The 18,684-nt window shown below is 38.2% G+C and overlaps 1 protein-coding gene across 1 annotated transcript in view; it reads left to right on the top strand.

Moving 5' to 3' along the window:
* Positions 1–18,684, top strand: part of THSD7A (thrombospondin type 1 domain containing 7A) — a 318,818-nt gene that overhangs the window by 280,441 nt on the left and 19,693 nt on the right. The window contains exons 14-21 of the mRNA XM_081102812.1: positions 393–571; positions 4,891–5,024; positions 9,569–9,722; positions 11,500–11,644; positions 12,980–13,095; positions 16,948–17,065; positions 17,315–17,460; positions 17,860–18,034. Of these exons, the coding sequence (XP_080958938.1) occupies positions 393–571; positions 4,891–5,024; positions 9,569–9,722; positions 11,500–11,644; positions 12,980–13,095; positions 16,948–17,065; positions 17,315–17,460; positions 17,860–18,034 (1,167 nt within the window). The remainder of the gene's footprint in view (positions 1–392; positions 572–4,890; positions 5,025–9,568; positions 9,723–11,499; positions 11,645–12,979; positions 13,096–16,947; positions 17,066–17,314; positions 17,461–17,859; positions 18,035–18,684) is intronic.

Below are 18,684 nucleotides of genomic sequence, written 5' to 3'. Positions count from 1 at the left end.
TTTTTGAGTGGACTCAGAAACTTGACCTTGTGTGACATTAACGGACAGGATTCTGTGGAAAACTGTTATAATTTTTTTAATGAATCATTCTGGCAGAATGCGGATGACATGGCAGCAGGCAGGTTATTGTCAATTAAACAGGAACTGTCAGGGCGTCAGGAACGCTGAAATGTGGTGAGCGTGAATCCTGAGCAGATCATATGGCAGCTGCTCAGCTGTTATTTTAACAGAGTCACTGTTTCCTGCAACGTTTAATTTGAATCCTTAACGATGAAGACTCTGCATTAGCATGTTGCTGTCAAGTCAAACTTGGATCTTCCAAATGAGCGTCTGGGTGGTGGTGGACGAGTGACACGAGGGAGATGGCCCTCCTCTCGTTTTCCTACACTCAGGGTACATCGAAGAGGCCTGCATCATCCCCTGCCCCTCTGACTGCAAGCTCAGCGAGTGGTCCAACTGGTCCCGCTGCAGCAAGTCCTGTGGGAGCGGCGTGAAGGTTCGGTCTAAATGGCTGCGTGAAAAGCCGTATAATGGAGGAAGGCCTTGCCCCAAACTGGACCACGTCAACCAGGTATTTTCTCCCATTGGGAATATTAAAGTACTGTGATTTAGATTGATAATGATTTATTCCCCCCACCCCCAATGGACCAAAGTAAATAATAGCCCCTGAATTAGAAATTTGGCTCACTTTATTTTTAGAGTAGCCTGGTTCAATACATGTATATTATTGAAAACCCAAATCAGATATATCATCTCTGTATTCTCAAGCGATCCAGTACCCTGCGTATATATGCATCTGAATATAATGCAATGGAAATCTAATGAAACCTCCCTTTGAAATAATGTCGAGGTATTTAACCTGTAATAAAATTATATCTAACTTGTGTATTAAGAGCAAGATTGTATCATTCTTAGACTTCCCTAGGACTCTTAAAGAAGACATCTCAATTACCAACCACTTAAATTAAAATCAAAGAAAGTATTTAGGTTCAGGTCTAATGTTAGGGAAGATACATTGTTCATTCATTTAAAATTAGTTGATATAAAATGTTTTAAAATTTTAAATGGCCTCAAAGTCACTGTAAGTATATCTATCAATTTAGTCATTGGCCTTTTAAATCTTATTTTGAACTTTATTTGACTTCAGATGCTCTTTATTAGTTGCTATTAATAGTTGTGTTCTGTTGGAAATATAAAGTAAAAGGCTAATAGAGGAAATTGCAACTAATTTAAATGTAACATAAGATACATCAGACAATGATTATCATGTTTGACCTGCATGTGAATGAACAAAGAATGAATTTTATATAGTCTGTGTAGATGTTGAAGATGTATATTTAAATCTAAGTCACAATCAAATGAACCAAGTCATATGTATGAACCAACCATAAATGTATAGATATAGTTCATATACACATAGACTAATTTTAATCTCCAAACACACTGCCTACCAGGACCCAAACTTTCCTTCCCAAATTAACCTAAATTTGTTCATAGCAATAAAAGTACGCTGTAGAGAAAGTAAAAAGAACTTATGAATAAAGGTACTAGGATTAAGAAAGTGTAGAATTAAATTCTCTAGAAAGAATCTGGATTTTTCCCCAAGTAGCTAAATTTGCCCTTAAATTCAACTAAAAGTTAGTAATATACTGCACTGCTGCCATCTATTGGTAATCGAGCGTCCCTGTGCTTGGGAATGCTTCTAAAGAAAAAGATGTAGCTCCTTGACCCAAGTGAAACAGAATAACTCAACTGTAATGTTTGTAATACAAAACAACACTTTTCTGTGAGTTTTGAAATCTTGAATTTCCAATAGTAAATGTAAATTTTATTAAATTTTGGCCATGGTTCTAATAAAGAGAAATTTTCTTTAATGGTGAATTTGAAAAGATTCAAGACCTCATGCCAAATTGTCTTTGCTATGAAAAGTCTTTCCTCTAAGCCATTTCTCTGTCATTCTCCAACTTTAATGTAGTCTAATGCAGAGTTTGAAAAGGACATCTGGGTATCTGTTAACATCATACTGGTGGTGTATTGAGACTTTAACAACTAAAATATCAAAGCTAAAACAAGAAATAATTCATTTATAAAAATAAACTTTTAAGAATTTATATATTAGTAACGTATTAGAAGAGCAAAGAATATGCAGAGGTTTGTGTTAATGTTGAAAAATGTTGAAGTCACATAGATTTTTTTTACAATTAAATATTCCTCAATATAATCAGTGGTACTTTGACTTGAAAATGGTGTTTGAGGTTCTATTTTCCCATTGAGGAAGCAAATCCTCATTTCTTATGAAATGTGGATGGATGGATGGATGGATGGATGGATGGATGGATGAAGATGGATAGATCAATCAGTCAATCAATCAATCTATAAATAGATAACCATTCACAGTTTGAAGCACGGGGCATTTGCAGCTCTGTGTCAGTTCCCTGTGATCAGTATGATAAGTATGTTGAGTTCTACGCCATTGTCAGAGTTGTCTGTACCCTGCCCACCTAATACTTTCCGTGACTCTGCTGTTTGCAATAGTTATTAGTGTATCTTACCTTTAAACAGTGAGTTGGTTTTTCTCTCCCGGGGCCTGAGAAAAGTGTTCTAATTATTTACTCCTTATTTCCCCCACAAAAAAAAAAAAAGTCTTTTCTATAGGGATAATAATACTTGAAACTTGAAGCATGAGTTCTTCTCATTCAATATACTGACATTTTACTTCTCTTTGCTTCTCTCCCTGTCTTGATTCGTGTGGACTATAACCACTCAGGCCCAGGTAAGAACTCTTAAACCTCACAGTTCATAACAGAGTGTTGTTTATCTCCTGTTTTACGCCTGACTTCAGGGAATGTATTTTTTTCTACAATTGCCTCTTATTTTACAGGGAGAAGATATCACATTTTTCATAAAATTTGTGTTTTGCCATTGTTCCCTTTTTATTTCCTAGCACGGTGCCTGTGTTTTCTCATCTTAGAATCAGGGCCTGAGGTGCAGGGGTGGGAAACAAGCTTTCCTTCACCAGCCTCAGCCTTGAAAAGGCACTGACACCTCCCGCTGATGATCTCATGCTTCCCAGGAGGAGGTAAAGGTGCAGGTGACAGCGAGTGGGTGGCAGGAGGCGGCTCTGAACTGATCTGTATTCACTCCAGTGTAAGAGATTAACATGCAAGCCATCGAAGGACCAGGAAGGATGGCATTTCCCCTTCGGTTTGTTCCTTCCCCACAAATTGTAATGTTTTCTGCACCAGAAATCAGTCATATCTGAACACAGCTCCCAATATGAATGTGATCATATGACAGTAAATATAGATTCTCACTTCAACAGTGCATATTTTTTATTATTATATGGCATAAATTTACTTTGTCACTTTAATTGGGTGTTTAGTCCACTAAAATTTACACAAAAGAATAGCTCCAAAGAGCTATTTAAATCTATATTCTCTGTAATTGGTTATATAAGCATTCATATGCTATTGTGTGTTTGTGTATGTGTGTGTAAAATAAGAGATGGAGGTGGATAATTATAGATTTTGAAATGATTTTTAAACACTTTTTCTATAATGGTTGACTCACCTCTATTGCAGTGGATTGTGATCTATTTATTTCCTTTATTTAGTCATTCTTCTGATTGCAAAAAAAGGCATCCTTGTTCATTGTTCTAAAAATCCTGAAACCAAACAAACACCTCAAACTTGGGGCTGTGAAAGCTTGTATGGATACAGTGCACAATTTGCTTTGTTTCAAGTGGCCTTCCCTGCTGTAGGCTGTAGCTGTGTAATGTGAGATCCAGTTTCAGACCTTGCTTCCAAGCCCTAACTAAAGTTTGGAGATAGCTTTATTTCATGTTATTTATCTTTTAATTTAGTTTCATAAATGGAGCACAAAAAATACAAGTTTTGGTTGTTGCACATATTTTATAAACAAGCCCAATTATTTGAAAATCGCTACTTTTATACACTATTTAATTAAGTCATTCATTTGTTATTCATTCATTTATTTAACAAATCTGTATTGATTGTCTAACATATGAGTACCCTGGGGTAAGTATTGAAGACACACAACACTGTAAACAAGACCGATGGCCTAGGAAATTGCAATACTGTGGGAATGTTATGGAGTTTGGGGCCCTTGGGTTTCCCACGATAGAAATCAGGGGGAATCACCAGAAAAATTTCTAGACAAATTTTACTAAGCTGATATTCAAACACAAGGGAGGCAGCACAGAGAAAAGGAAGGTCCTCCAAACTTACTGGTTGCGGGGGGGGGGGGGGGGGGAGTGGGTGCCAGTGGGGGCCTGCCTCTGTTTGGCAGCTTTTATAAGCTGGGAACAAGGCAGTTACACACAAAGGTGGGTGTTTTTTAAAAAGGCTAACTGGTGAAATTTTCCATGTCAGGGTCAAGCTACTTCCTCCTGCTGTCTAGTTGCTTAGCAACTGTCTTGGTGGCTGGACTGCTCACTACTGCCATCCCAGACGGTGTATACCATAGCAGTCAAACTTTGAGCAACTGCATGTGCAGAACAATGGTTTCACTTCTGCAAGGAAGCGGTTAGAAGGGAGAAAAGAAAGCCTACTTCGTTCTTGGTCAAGGAGAAGCTGGGGTGGGGACATTTTTGTAGTCAGCTTATCCGGTGTTCCTTCTGGCCATCTGGTATTCCTTCAGTCCCGGGCCCCAGTCCCTGTGCTGTCTCACTAAATGTGGATCGACAACTACAATGGGGCAAAGGGCACAGCTAGTTCTGTCCTTTTTAGTGCTAGAACTCTCAAGAAATATCAAATAATGGAGAGAAATGAAAGTAACTAAAATATGTATATAATGATTATTGTGATGTAAAATCTTCCCACTCTCATCAGGTACCTGAGATGAGATCACTGGGAACTGTGTGTGTTTCAGGTGTATGAGGTCGTCCCCTGCCAGAGTGACTGCAACCAGTACCTATGGGTCACAGAGCCGTGGAGCGTGTGCAAGGTGACCTTTGTGAACATGCCAGACAACTGTGGAGGGGGCGTGCAAACCCGAAAAGTGAGGTGAGGCCACGTCGGTTTACACAGGGAAGCAAAACACACAAACCTCCCAGTTTCATACCTGCCAACTGGAGCATTCACTCCTTCCCAACCTCCTAATAAGTGGACTGTAGTTTTATTTTTAGGGAATCAGTGTTCATGGAAAACTCTAAAAGGTCTGCTTCAAGCAGCAGTTTATCATGTTCGGCTTCTGATTTGGGAAGCGTCGCTCTGAGGTGCTTTTCTTGCAGGAGAGCTGAACCAATGCTGATTTTCAAACCCCAATGACTTGTTCCTTAAAGGCCAAAAATATTTCTGGCTGCATTTTAATAGGAATTTGTTATAAACTCTTGCTCTTTTATATCAAACTGGCCAACTTTTGAATACTTTTTTCTGTTTCAGGAAGCCTTCCCTAAAACAGCATTGGCTAATGCCCCTCATTTCTTCTTCTGCAGCCATACTGACTGGTAGGGTAACCATAGTCATATTTGGCTATTTTCACTTTAAATTTAAATGAATTAAAATTAGAAATGTGTTTTCTCAGTCACACTAGATACATTTCAAGAGCTCAATAGCCATGGGAGGCTCGAGGCTGTTCTCTCAGACAGCACAGTATTTCCATCATTAGAGAGCTCTATTGAGCAGCATTTTTCTGTAGTACCCATATGCCCTGCATTGTTATGAAAAGATCTTCTTACTATTATTAATCTCCATAAGTTTCTCCATGCTGAGACCCTGTCATAATCACAGAAACTCCCTAACACCCAATGCAAGTTTGACACTCATTAAATTTTCTCAACAGCCTCTGCATATGATCTTTAGGGATTCTGGAACCAGGGAAACAAATGTATGAGGTTTTATTATTTCCACTTTGTAGAGTAGATTCACAAACACTAATTCACCAAGAACAGGTATCTACTAAAGTGACAGCATTGGCACTCAAACCCAAGTCTCTTGTCAACTGTTTAACTATCTCAATTTCTTCTAACCCAGCTGAGTGGCACACAATAAAGACAAATATAAAAACATTCAGAACTTGATAACTCATTTTGTGAAGAAGCTCATTCTCACCCATGACCTAACTACTCATGAATTTGAGATTCATATTTTTTAATCTGTTTCAGTAGAAAAGTAGAACAAATTAATGTTTATATCTTAAAACCCTGGCACACTATGTACAACTTTGCTTCCAATAAAAATAATTTCTGTTTCTTTTTTCAAAAGCCCATCTGAACTCTAAAGTTATTTTTCAGAGGAACTTTTCTAAGATGATGGTGAAGAGGATGTAATGAGTTGATAAGGGAACAGGGAAGAAAAATAAATAAATTATGCTTCTGCCCTTCTCCATAATTTAAAATTTCACTTTGAATTTAAAAATATTTTTCTTATATTAAGAATTTGATCAGGTTGGTGTTTTGGTTAATAACAAATATCTTACCTAATAATAGACAAGCATGTAAATTGACTGTCCCTCAGCTACACTCACCAGCCAATCAGAAGAGTATGCAAATTAACCCAACAAAGATGGCGGTTAATTTGCATATGTAGGCACAAAGTGGCGGAGTGAAGACGGAAGGCTCCGGCTGGAGCAGCGAAGACAGAATGCTCCAGCTGGAGCAGCGAAGGCCTGGGTCCCGGGTGCCAGAGGAAAACCGCTGCCGGCAGCCAGGGGAAGGGAAGGCCTATTGCACAAATATCTTGTGCAACGGGCCTCTAGTATATAATAAAGAACAACTATTCTTTCAGCTTTCCCTACAACTATCTCTGTACATGTTGCTTCATTTTTCTCTGTGAATAAATATTCTGAATATTTCCAAACACATCCTAAACTAAGTAACTTTTCAGATCAATTTATTTTCCAGTAAACATCTTTAATGAAAATAGAGAAGAGAAAAGGTCAGCATTGATTGTCATCTCTGATCATGTAATAATGTTTCTGTACTGATTGAGGAGTGGACCTCCCTAACCTTATCCTCAGCTAATTAAGGTCAAAACGTCCTGCTTAGATGCAAGCATGGGGTGACATTTTAGGATACATGAGTCTTTGAGAGCAGGATTCAACATATTCCAACTTGTTCTTTTGCTTTTAGGGTGGTATGACATTTCAAAGGTTGGGTGATAAAAGTGATTTGCTCTGGTGGGAAGAGATATTTTTTCACTGGCATTTTTCAAAGTGCCAGCACATTGTGATCATAAAAACAGAGCTATTTGCTTATTTTTATTGTTGCTTTTGGATTCTCTGCTGACAATGCACCTCCTTTCCTACACCTGTGGCCTCCAACTTGAGTCTGTACTATGTTTCTGGATATAATTCCTCTCATATAGAAAAAGAAAAGGCCAAGAATTTCAAAAAAGCAAATGAATTTATAGGGTCTTCCTTTGAGGTCAAAACTTGATCCAAATATTTATTATCATTCTAGAGTAATAAAATCATTAACACAAAATAAAATAAATAAAACTTATAAATAATTTGAATGTCAACAGCAAGGGTTTTTAGCAATTGTGGCACATTCAAGTGATGGAATTCAAATGTAGTCATTAAAATTAATAACTTAGAAAAAGGTTAACAACATGAATAGATGTCTATAAAATATAGTTGGTGTAGTTTTTTCTTAAATGGTACAAATAGCGATACGTTTTCTTTTATTTAACGAAATGAAAATATATATTTAAATATAATATTTTTAGAGTGGTTATCTCTGATAGAATTATGTGAAATTTTATTTATTCTTATTTTCTTAAAATTAATATGTTACCTGCATAATAAAAGTTAAAGGAAGAAAAAACCTTTGAAAATGGATTTTTATGTATATAACTACATAATAGAGTATTGAACATCTGTCCTTCACTCTGAATCAATAGGTAACTTTGCGAGTTGATCCTTGTACCTGTGTCAGTACCTGCCATGGATGCAGTGTTTTCTTAGCAGCAAATTCAACTCTGAGCATTGAACTGTCCCATTTGTTCCATGTCCTCTCACAGCTGCTGTCAGCAGAACATTTTGAAAAATGCCATTGAAGGTGGAACTTTTTCCTGAGAAACTAAAATTTTCTCAGACATTTATAGTTTAATTTTTCTTTCAACAATGAAATCAGACATCTACCTTTGTGTGGTTTTGCAATTGCTCTTTTATGCAATTTACAAAAAAAAAAAAATGCAGAGGAGGTTATTTGTATAGATATTTTTTCCGGCTACAAAGCTACTTAAGACAGGAGCAACAGTACAGTTTTTTAGTCTGAATGCATCACACAGGCAAACAACATTTTTTAAAATTAGGCAGCACTATATAGAGGGTTATTCTGCAGAGTAAATATGAGAAGATGCAATGTCCCTACTGATTGCAAATTCCTGAAAATAGTTGAGATTTCAGGTATAATTAGTAATGTAATTCTACTCACAGTTTAAAACATCGCAATGGATTTGAGAGGCTTAAGAGCTCAAGCCTTCCTTTTCATCTCTTGCAATGCAGTTCTGTCCCTATACCCATTAATTTGGTTGACCTTACCAAGTTATAGATGAGGGGTAAGGTTTTTCTCTTTTACTAGAAAAGTACACAGAGAGTTAACTATGGTACAAGTGAAGTCTGGTACTAGCCACATTAATTAGATTCCCAAAGGTGGGTGAAGAGCCCTTCATGACTGCTTACAATAGAATGATATGTAATAAAGTGTTTGAATTTATTGTGAAAAAGAAAACTAACCATCAAAAAGGTCAAGATACAGGAAAATCCAACAAGCACATTTAGAGAATTTGTGCGACACCTATTATAATTGTCTTTCCACTTCTGGAACTCTTTAAAGTTATCAGCAGATAGGATGGTAAATATCTCTTTGTTTGCCAAACGATTGGATAAATGCCACCAGCTACTTTCAAAAACACTTTATGAAACTTCTCACTAGGAGATTTAAATGTGACTGGTCTTCCTTCATGTATGAGTCTACCTTCACTATAGAATCTACCATTTTGTTCAGAAGAAAAAAGTGCATTATATTCCCAAATTACAACCCCTCTATGAATCTCTTTGGACCACTTCTCATTAGTCTAGATAAATGACCCTCTCCTTTCAGAGGAAGACATGTAGAGTTTATATACACACCATGGCTATACTTTTTAAAATGTTTTTATTGATTTTAGAGAGAGAGGAAGGAAAAGAGAGAGATGAGAAAGAAACATCAATAGGCTGCCTCCCAGATATACTCTACTGGGGATTGAGCTCCCAACCCAGGCATATGACCTGACAGGGGAATCAAACCGGTGACCTCTTGGTGCATGGGACAACGCCCAACTGAGTCACACCAGCTGGCCACAGTGACTATACTTTTTAAAAATTGTGATGATGCCTACAAGGATAATTTTTAAAATCATGCCAAAGCTCTATGAATATTTATGAGAGGCAGAGATCCTTTTATGTCCTCATGTTTGAAGAATTTTATTCATTAAATGCAAAGCTTTCCACACTGCAGCCATCCCTGCCCCACAATGATGTCTTAAAATGCACCTTCTGTTCTATGGGTTGGCTTTTTATTAACTGTCCTGGTTCCTGCATTGATAGGTATGCTTTCTTGCAGATGCATGCAGAACACAGCGGATGGCCCTTCTGAGCATGTAGAGGATTACCTCTGTGACCCAGAGGAGATGCCCCTGGGTTCCAGAGAGTGCAAATTACCGTGTCCTGAGGACTGTGTGATATCCGAGTGGGGTCCGTGGACTCGATGCACTTTGGTGAGACGATTAGCCACTCATTCACATAGAGGTTGCTTAATTCATTACCACTAAAGTTTTTTTGTTTGTTTGTTTTTTGTTTTGTTTTTTAAATATATTTTTTATTGATTTCAGAGAGGGAGAAGAAGAGAGAGATAGAAACATCAATGATGAGAGGGAATCATTGATCAGCTGCCTCCTGCACGCCCCCTACTGGGGACCAAGCCCGCAACCTGGGCATGTGCCTCTGACCGGAATCGAACCTGGGACCCTTGAGTCCACAGGCCGACGCTCTATCCACTGAGCCAAACCGGCTAGGGCACCACTAAAGTTTTAAAGAAATTATTCTAAATTACTTACCAAATTCCCAAAGCAAGGTATATTTTCTTGGCTACTTCATTCTATGACTGTGCCATGTGAAATCAGCAATATTTCCACTCACACTAGAACAGCTTGCCCTCTTGCAAGCTTTGTACTCCACCATCCTCCTAACCCAGCACAGAAAGCCTGCAGATGGGCTTACAAATACACAGCGGGTTAAGAACTGCAGTGGTGATAATGACTCCCTCCAGGTACGGGGACAAAGAATAAACCTCTAGTAAAAGTACTTTAATGGTGTCAGGTTATTGTCATCCCTTGCTTTTTGCCCAATCCATTTTACTTAAATTGTAGGAATAATCTTTCACCCAGTGGGGGTTCTGCAGCAGGAGTATTGACACTAAAGCACAAATGATCCTGGAGAGAGAGAGAGTAGAAAGAAGAAAGCTGTGCATCAATGAATCTCTTTCCACACACTGACTCTGTGTGTCTTTGGGCCTGGGAAGCCAACTGAGAGTTTCAAATCACACAAAAGCTTCTAGATTTCAGCAACCCGTAGGGGCTTTTCCATGGGACCCTGGGAAGAGAATCGTTTGAAACAGAACTGGCTGATGATGTAGAAAATTGGGTTTACCCCTGGGCACCTTTGTAAAGCTGCACATTTCAAAATGGCTTCAGAAGCATAGGGAAACTGCATGAAATGTGGAATTAATTTGCTGAGATTCAATACAGAACAGCTTCAAAACATTTATAATTCATGTTTTCAAGGAAAAATTAAATTTCTATTTCAGTGTTAACATTACTAAAGGTGCTGATTAGCAGCCAAATGATAGAGCAGGAACAAAACAGGGCTAGCAGTTGACTTGGATGCAGTCAAATTGTAATAAAGAATCAACTGTTTCACGAGGGTATGCAAATGATCTCATTCCATTAACATCAGGTTTGAAGTTACTGCTCTTGTTCTTAGAAGCCAAATGCTTTCAGAACATGACTGTACCAGTAGGAGAATGCAAGCCAATCTTTTACCTGCTTGTGTATTTCTGTGCATATGTATATGTGCCTTAGGAAAATAAATATCACTAACAGCTAGTTATTTACAGTTACCCTTAAAATGGTTTTTTGGGACCAACAGACTATATTAGATAAGTAGGTAGATAGGTAGGTAGGTAGGTAGGTAGGTAGGTAGATAATGTCTGTATTCGTGATCTACAATAATTAATATGGCCATATGAATGTGTTTGTGTACCTATGATATGATGTGTCTATTAATATTTGACACATAGACTCTTAAGCATCTTGTAGTTAGATCAGAAGCTCACCAACACTTTGATCACACAGAAGAAAATGAAGTGGAATGAGATTGTTCCAGTTAGTCAGTGGCCCCAGAGCACTAACTCCTGCTCCAGCGCTCTCCCTAACACATTAGCCCTCATGTGCCTGCATATTCACCTTTCTGAGGAGTTGTGTTATTCTCTGTCAGCCTTGCAGTCAAAGCAATTTCCGGCAAAGGTCAGCTGATCCCATCAGACAACCTGCTGATGAGGGAAGAGTCTGCCCTGATGCTGTTGAGAAGGAACCCTGTAACCTGAACAGAAACTGCTTCCACTATGATTATAATGTAACAGGTAGGTGGATCGTCATCTCATCACAGAGTTAAAGGCCGAAGCCCGCGTGTGTTAGCTTAGCAGCGATCCGTGAAAATTGTTCATCTCCGTCTGTGTGCCTTTTGGACATGCTGCCAGAAATTGTTCTTTATTAATGACAGAGATATTTATCTACTATATTTTTAATAAATATCAAGATACAGGTAATGAAAATATCACACAAACATTAGCCCGACAGTAGATTGTGAATAATCTGATTCGTCCTTTTTAAGACATCCTCCCACTTTGGGAAGGTGTGACTAAGGTAACGTTCCTGTGGGTATCAGGTTTACTGAAAGAGGCTTTCCTTCTTCAGGAATTGTTTAATTGCAATAACGTACTGTGACAACAATTCTTCATGTGAGGGCCCTTCATAAGCATGATTGATCCAATGTAAAAACAACAGCAAGCCCACCCTTGCCAAAAAATATATAAATATAACTATTTCAATATGATCAAAGGTGCAGATAAAAATGGGTAGGTGACTATTTTTTCAGGAAAAAAAGGCTTATTTTAAATTCAATTTTTTTCCTAATCCTTGCCACTTACCATCAAGGTACATACTGTAAGAAAGAAGAGTTGTTGGTGTATATGGCTTGGGGAAACACTGAAGCTGATTTTGGAATTTTTTCAGGTAATTTTCACAGTGATATAAAGTACAGAAATGGTACAACGATACGCAGCAGTCAGGTCGGCTTTTGTTCCTTTTGATTTTTCTCTTCAGTTTTCTTTGATGACACAAGGAAATTGCGGTTCTTGGGGATATGCTAGGTTACTCTAAAAAGAGAGATGAAAGGATTCTTTTGAAAAAGACATGAAATGAGAGAATTAAATAAATGTGACCAAAAAGATTTTGAAATAAGTGCATATTTTAAAACATTCTAAGTATGGAAGTGAAATACAGTGTTTTATTCAAACATAGCCCAGTGCAAGTACTATCCATTAAAATTATGATTATTTTGCTAAGACAAATACAACGTTAAAATTGAAATTTCTGCTTTTATTAGGAAAAAAACATTTTTAAGTGACTTTTGATCTGCAAGCCAATCCCATTTTTACAATATCACCAAATGGCTATCAAGACGGTCAAGTAGACATCTGCCTTCTAGAATAATCCCTGTAGCGACATGCAACCCTGGCAATTCCATCTGACTCCTGATACGTTCAGAACCGGGACCCATATGCTCTGCATGTGGGATGATTGATTGTGGGGCTAAGAAGCAGTTGTGAATTAAATATGGGATTCGGTCATCAGAGTTTCATTTGAAATCTGTTTCATGTATGGCCTTCTGTTCTGATGGGCTCCCTTCCTTGCAGATTGGAGTACGTGTCAGCTGAGTGAGAAGGCAGTTTGTGGAAATGGCATTAAAACAAGGATGTTGGACTGTGTTCGAAGTGATGGCAAGTCGGTTGACCCGAAATATTGTGAGGAGGTGAGGGGATGCTGTGTTATTTCTTTGTGAGTAAATTCTTTCCTAATAATTTCCATTCATGCTGAGCCAAGTGACCTGTGCACCACGCAGCTCGTTGCCAGCAGATGTTTTGTTGTTTTTTTGCACTATTCAGAGGCTGTTAAGCACCCTCTTGACAAGAGACACTATCCAACATTACTGATTTCTACACATAATTTCCTGTATTTTGTTCTGCTTGGAGCCCAGAGGTATGCTAATTACCTTTTTCTGAAAGAAATGCTTGGGGAACAATAAGTAATCAAGGTGAATATAGGCAATAAATCTTAATCAGACTACTCATCATCTTTGTAATTTCATTTGAATTTTGTGTTGCCTGGGACACCTGCCGAGATCCATCATTCATTCTCTCTGTTGCTAAACATTGATCGCGTGTGGTTTTGTAGCAGATTTTGACATTAGGATCTGATACCCAGCTGTGAGAGTCTAAGCACTCAGGTGCGGAGGAGAGAGAGCTTGGAATTCAAATAAGGGAATGGAGTCTGCCATTAGTATCTTTCAGGTACAAAGAATAGTCATTCTAAATTCTTCAATTTGCAAAAATAATGTCATCATTTCTAGATAGGACCCTATGCAATGTGAGAAAACAGTTGTTGGCTTTTCTTAGTTTTCATGAAGCTACACTTCACAGTTTAATTATATTGTCTGGTTTCCAGACAAAAGGGTATTCATATTGCTGAGAGGTTTAGACTCCTGCGTCTGAGACAAACTGGGTTAAACGTGAACCAAGATAAACAGAAGCCTCGATATGTCTAGAACACACAGGAAGAGCTTATGACCTCATTAGGGCTCAGTAGACATGCTGACCACGGCCTCTGACTGCACGCCCTGGGGGCTGCTATATGCCCACAGTAAGTTGTTCTGACTCCTAATGGAAAACTTGAGGTGGAAACATGTTAATCCATTTGATACCTTTATCACATAGACCTAACTTAATTTCCTCATGTCTCTGTCCATGTGAACAAAGCTCCCAAATGTGCTGGACACAAGTTGTCTAGTTAATAAATTTCTCTCACTATCATCTTATAACTTAGTCTATTCATACTTTCGATTTAATTAGAAATTATATACCTGAATCACTTTTGAAACTAATAACATTAAAGTAATGGAACCATTATAAAAAAATAACATTATTATTAATGAATATTATTATAGTCATATGCTGGCTGCAGAGTTTTCTGTGATCTGCTTCTAGTTGATTAACATGTCTCTTTTCTCATACAAATTCGCATATAAATGCCCTCCTGAGTCGGAATGTAATATACAGTGAGTAAGCTCTGAGAGCTTTTTGAAAGCTAAACCCCAATCATTTAAGACCAATTTTAAAATAGCTCATATGACTACAGGACAAAGGTACAAAAAGGGTCCTTACTTCTAAAGTAAAATTTAAATAAAAACCTGACAAATAACTAATTTTAAGAATCCAGGAGACTAGATAAGTTTACTCTATGTACAAATATTGTTATGTTTGAATACTGCGATGACAATTAGGGACTTAAATTATAACAGTGTAGCAAACGCTGTCTTCAGGGAGAACAGTACTCCTCGCCACAGGAATTGAATTAAACAACTCATATCCCATTTAGCCATCCCCATGGATGCCGTAGGATTAAATAACAGCCCTGAGAAAAGCTGGCTCTCTCTTTAACTGTGGATGGATTGCCTGCCTGGTAATACGTGTGAAAACCCCGCATTCAGTGCAACAGCAGTAGCCAACTCTTGCTGTTTCTCTAACAGCTGAAAAGAAAAATGGCATTACTACCCAACAAAGAAGAAAATTGGGGTTAAGCCCATCCAGTATTTTTACAGTATTTTTGTCTTTGATGTTTTTCAGACATTTACTCACCTGATACCTAGTAATTGGTTTCTCCTTTCCTATTCTTTGATTCCTGAGCAGATTTTTTTATTAAACAAGTTTATATAAATGGTGATGATAGATAGATAGATAGATAGATAGATAGATAGATAGATAGATAGATAATAGGCAGAAAAAAGAAATGCAATAAGTGTAAAGAAAAAAGTAGGACAGGGTTAAACTGTCTCAGTACTGGATACTCAGAATATCTGTAAATAGACATCCTTTTTAATTTTCTAGTCAAATAAATAAGTTAGTAGTAATTCAATTTTATGATTCAAACCCTCTCTCTTTGAAAATGCAATGTACCTTAACTATAACACATTATTTTTATCATATCACCTAAGACTCTAATCCAGGGGTCTTCAAACTACGGCCCACGGGCCACATGCGGCCCGCAGAAAACATTTATCCGGCCCGCCAGGTGTTTTTGCCGCCGCTGCCTGTCCTGCTTAACAGCCGACTCATCCTGGGCCTGCAGTGCGCATGTGTGGAATGTCTGAGGGACAGTGAACTGGCCCCCCCTGTTTAAAAAGTTTGAGGACCTCTGCATCCTTAGCCTCCCATAACTTTAAGTGACTTGAAGACTTTACGTAAGTGACACGATAAAAATTTTCATACCAAATGCTCCTCTTTGTCAAGTATTACCAGTGGAGAATATGCGGGAGCACCTGCAGAGGCATGTACACAAATCATTGATCTGAGCTTCTCTCAGTGGGTAACTTAGAGCCAAGAGCTATACTTGAACCACAGCATAACATTTCAGAAAGTTTTTCTTTTGCCACCTCATAATCTTTCATACAAAAATAAAAAAGGTCTCCAAAATCCCAAGGAATATCAAATTGAGAAATTATATTCTGCCCTAGCCCATTTTGCTTAGTGGATAGAGCATCAGCCTGTGGACTGAAGGGTCCCAGGTTTGATTCCCGGTCAAAGGCACATGCCCAGGTGGCCGGCTCCATCCCCAGTAGAGGGTGTGCAGGAGGCAGCCAATCAATGATTCTCATCATTAATGTTTCTCTCTCTCCCCCTCTCTCTCCCTCTCCCTCTCCCTTCCTCTCTGAAATCAATAAAAATATATTTTTTTAAAAAAAATTACATTCTCCTAACATGCACTTAAATTTTTCTATTTCAATGCTACTTTGTACCTTAGCCTTTCTAAATGTTTGCATATACAGTAGGTGAGTTTGAAATCTCATCTTATATTTTAAAAGTAAAATATGTGAGTAAGTGTTGGGACTCAGTGCCAATACAATGGCACGATGTTATTTTCTGATGAGAGACTAAACCTAAGTTGAACTATATCACTGTTAGCTTGAGACCAGTTTTAGAAGAAAAAAATCTATGTAATTAAAAATATATATATAAAATATTAATCAAAAAAGTCTAGTGACCCAGAGTTTTTAGAGAGCTAGTGTGCTAAAAACTGATATTTTTCAGTATTTCAATACTAAATTATGTCATTAGTTTTGAGTAGCAATTTGTCTTGAAAACCTTCCCCTTTCGCTTTTCTGTTTAACGTGCACATATAAAAATAAGTTGTCCCAAAGATACAATTACAGATGTATATATTGATGACATTCTTGGTTTTTAACTAATGGAAAATAGTCATCCTTACACTTCTTTGTTCCTCACTTAGAGAAACTCAACCTATTTGGAGGTTAAATCTACTTTTATTCATTGCATATTTGAGAAGTAACACTATATAAGTATCTCAAGTAGGTGGTTTCCTCCATTTAACCTATACCTTAGCTCCCATTCTCACTTTATGTTTTTAACAGTGTGAGTGTTTTTCCTCTAGACATCTTTTTATTCTATTAGGCATCTTACTTCTTCTTCCTCTCTTCTCTCCTTTCCTGTCATCCCAACTTCTATCCCTTCCTTTCTTCCTCCTTCCATCAGCCATACCTCGTGGCCATGCCTTCATGTCAATGCAAACAGATCTGCCTCTGTCCTTTCAGCTGGGCCTGGAGAAGACCTGGCAGATGAACACATCCTGCATGGTGGAATGCCCTGTCAACTGCCAGCTGTCCGAGTGGTCCCCGTGGTCCCAATGTTCTCAAACATGTGGCCTCACAGGTTAGTTTGTACCTTCATTAGCGTTCAGCTGATGGCCAAAGAATCGGAGATAAAATGTCCCTCTTGCCTTCAGTCACATCAAATAAACTTCAGTAAGGTCGGATCAAGGTGTCTTTCTTTCCAAATCACCTGAGACTTAGTTGTTCCTCAGATCTCCTTAGGAGAGTCTAGCACACCTTCTCCCCATAAAATACCTGCTTCGCAACAGTAACATATCATTAACACTGCATCCCTCTGTGTCTCTTAAAGGGAAAATGATCCGAAGACGGACAGTTACACAGCCCTTTCAGGGTGACGGAAGACCGTGCCCTGCCCTGATGGAACAGTCCAAGCCTTGCCCAGTAAAGCCCTGTTATCGGTGGCAATATGGCCCGTGGTCTCCATGCCAAGTGCAGGTATCAAATCCCAGGACGGTGTGTGGAAATGTGTGTTCTTTATGTGCGGAGACAGTTTCGGAATTTTCATTTTTCAGAATGTTTCCTCTTGAAGATTCTAGGAGCCTAGCTGTTTCATAACTACTTTAATTAGTTTTGATAACAAGCACTCCCTGTCCTGTATTTTTTTAAGTCATTTGGAGACTGACTCGTTTTAATGAAAATTTATTGGCCTGCTTTTGGCTAGAAAACAAATACATTGTTCATTGTATGCTCCTATAGGACTTCTTCCCTAGGGTTTCAAGTACTTCCTTAACTGCTCATAAATCAAAACCCACGGTGCAGAGATGACTGTAAGTGATGAGCTCACTAATGAATTATTTTTCTTTTCCTAATTAGTTATTTCTTTCTTCATTCCAGGATGCCCAGTGTGGAGAAGGGACCAGAACAAGAAACATTTCTTGTGTAGTGAGTGATGGGTCAGTTGATGATCTCAGCAAAGCGGTGGATGAAGAGTTCTGTGCTGATGTTGAACCCATTATAGAGGGTAATAAAAAAATGGTCTTAGAGGAAACCTGCACTCAGCCTTGCCCAGGTAACAACAACAAAACATCATTTATGTTTTGATCATTTCTTACCCAGTCCGGGACCAAGATATATAGTCTGAGTTAAGGGATGTCAGCAGGCCTCAGTACAATAATATCTGGTAACAGGCAGACACTGTCATGTGGCTGAAGGGGGCATTGCCTCCTTACTGTCAGGTTGGGGTGAAGTCCAGGACCCCCATGTGGCCAATGTGGACACCCCCCCCCCTTAGAGTTTTAATATCTGCAAGGAATGGTAATAAAGGCCTCAGGCTCATGTTTGACAGGAAAAGTATGAAAGAAAAGTTGAGAAAATAAGAATGGAAAATACAGCTATTTAGGATGTCTAGACAATAAGAATAGAAAATAAGAGAAGCAGCATTTAAACACACAATAGCTAAAGAAAAATTTTAATACTTATAATGAAAGCTTCTTCTGGGTCTTAAATAGGATCAACAATGGATTCATACCTAGGTACACTGTAATTTAAACAGAAAATGTAGAAAACTAAAGAATTATTAAAGTATTCAGAAAGAAAAAAAAAACACACAGATTACCTGCTTTTGGAAGACAAAATTAGAATTACAGCAGAATTCTTCTTAGTTACAATGAAAGCCAAAAGACAATGGAATATGCAATCACGTGTCACTTAACAGTTGCG

Source organism: Myotis nattereri (assembly GCF_964212035.1).
Source record: "Myotis nattereri genome assembly, chromosome: 11".
Classification (NCBI taxonomy): Eukaryota; Metazoa; Chordata; class Mammalia; order Chiroptera; family Vespertilionidae; genus Myotis; species Myotis nattereri.
This window is presented reverse-complemented; position numbering and strand designations above follow the sequence as displayed.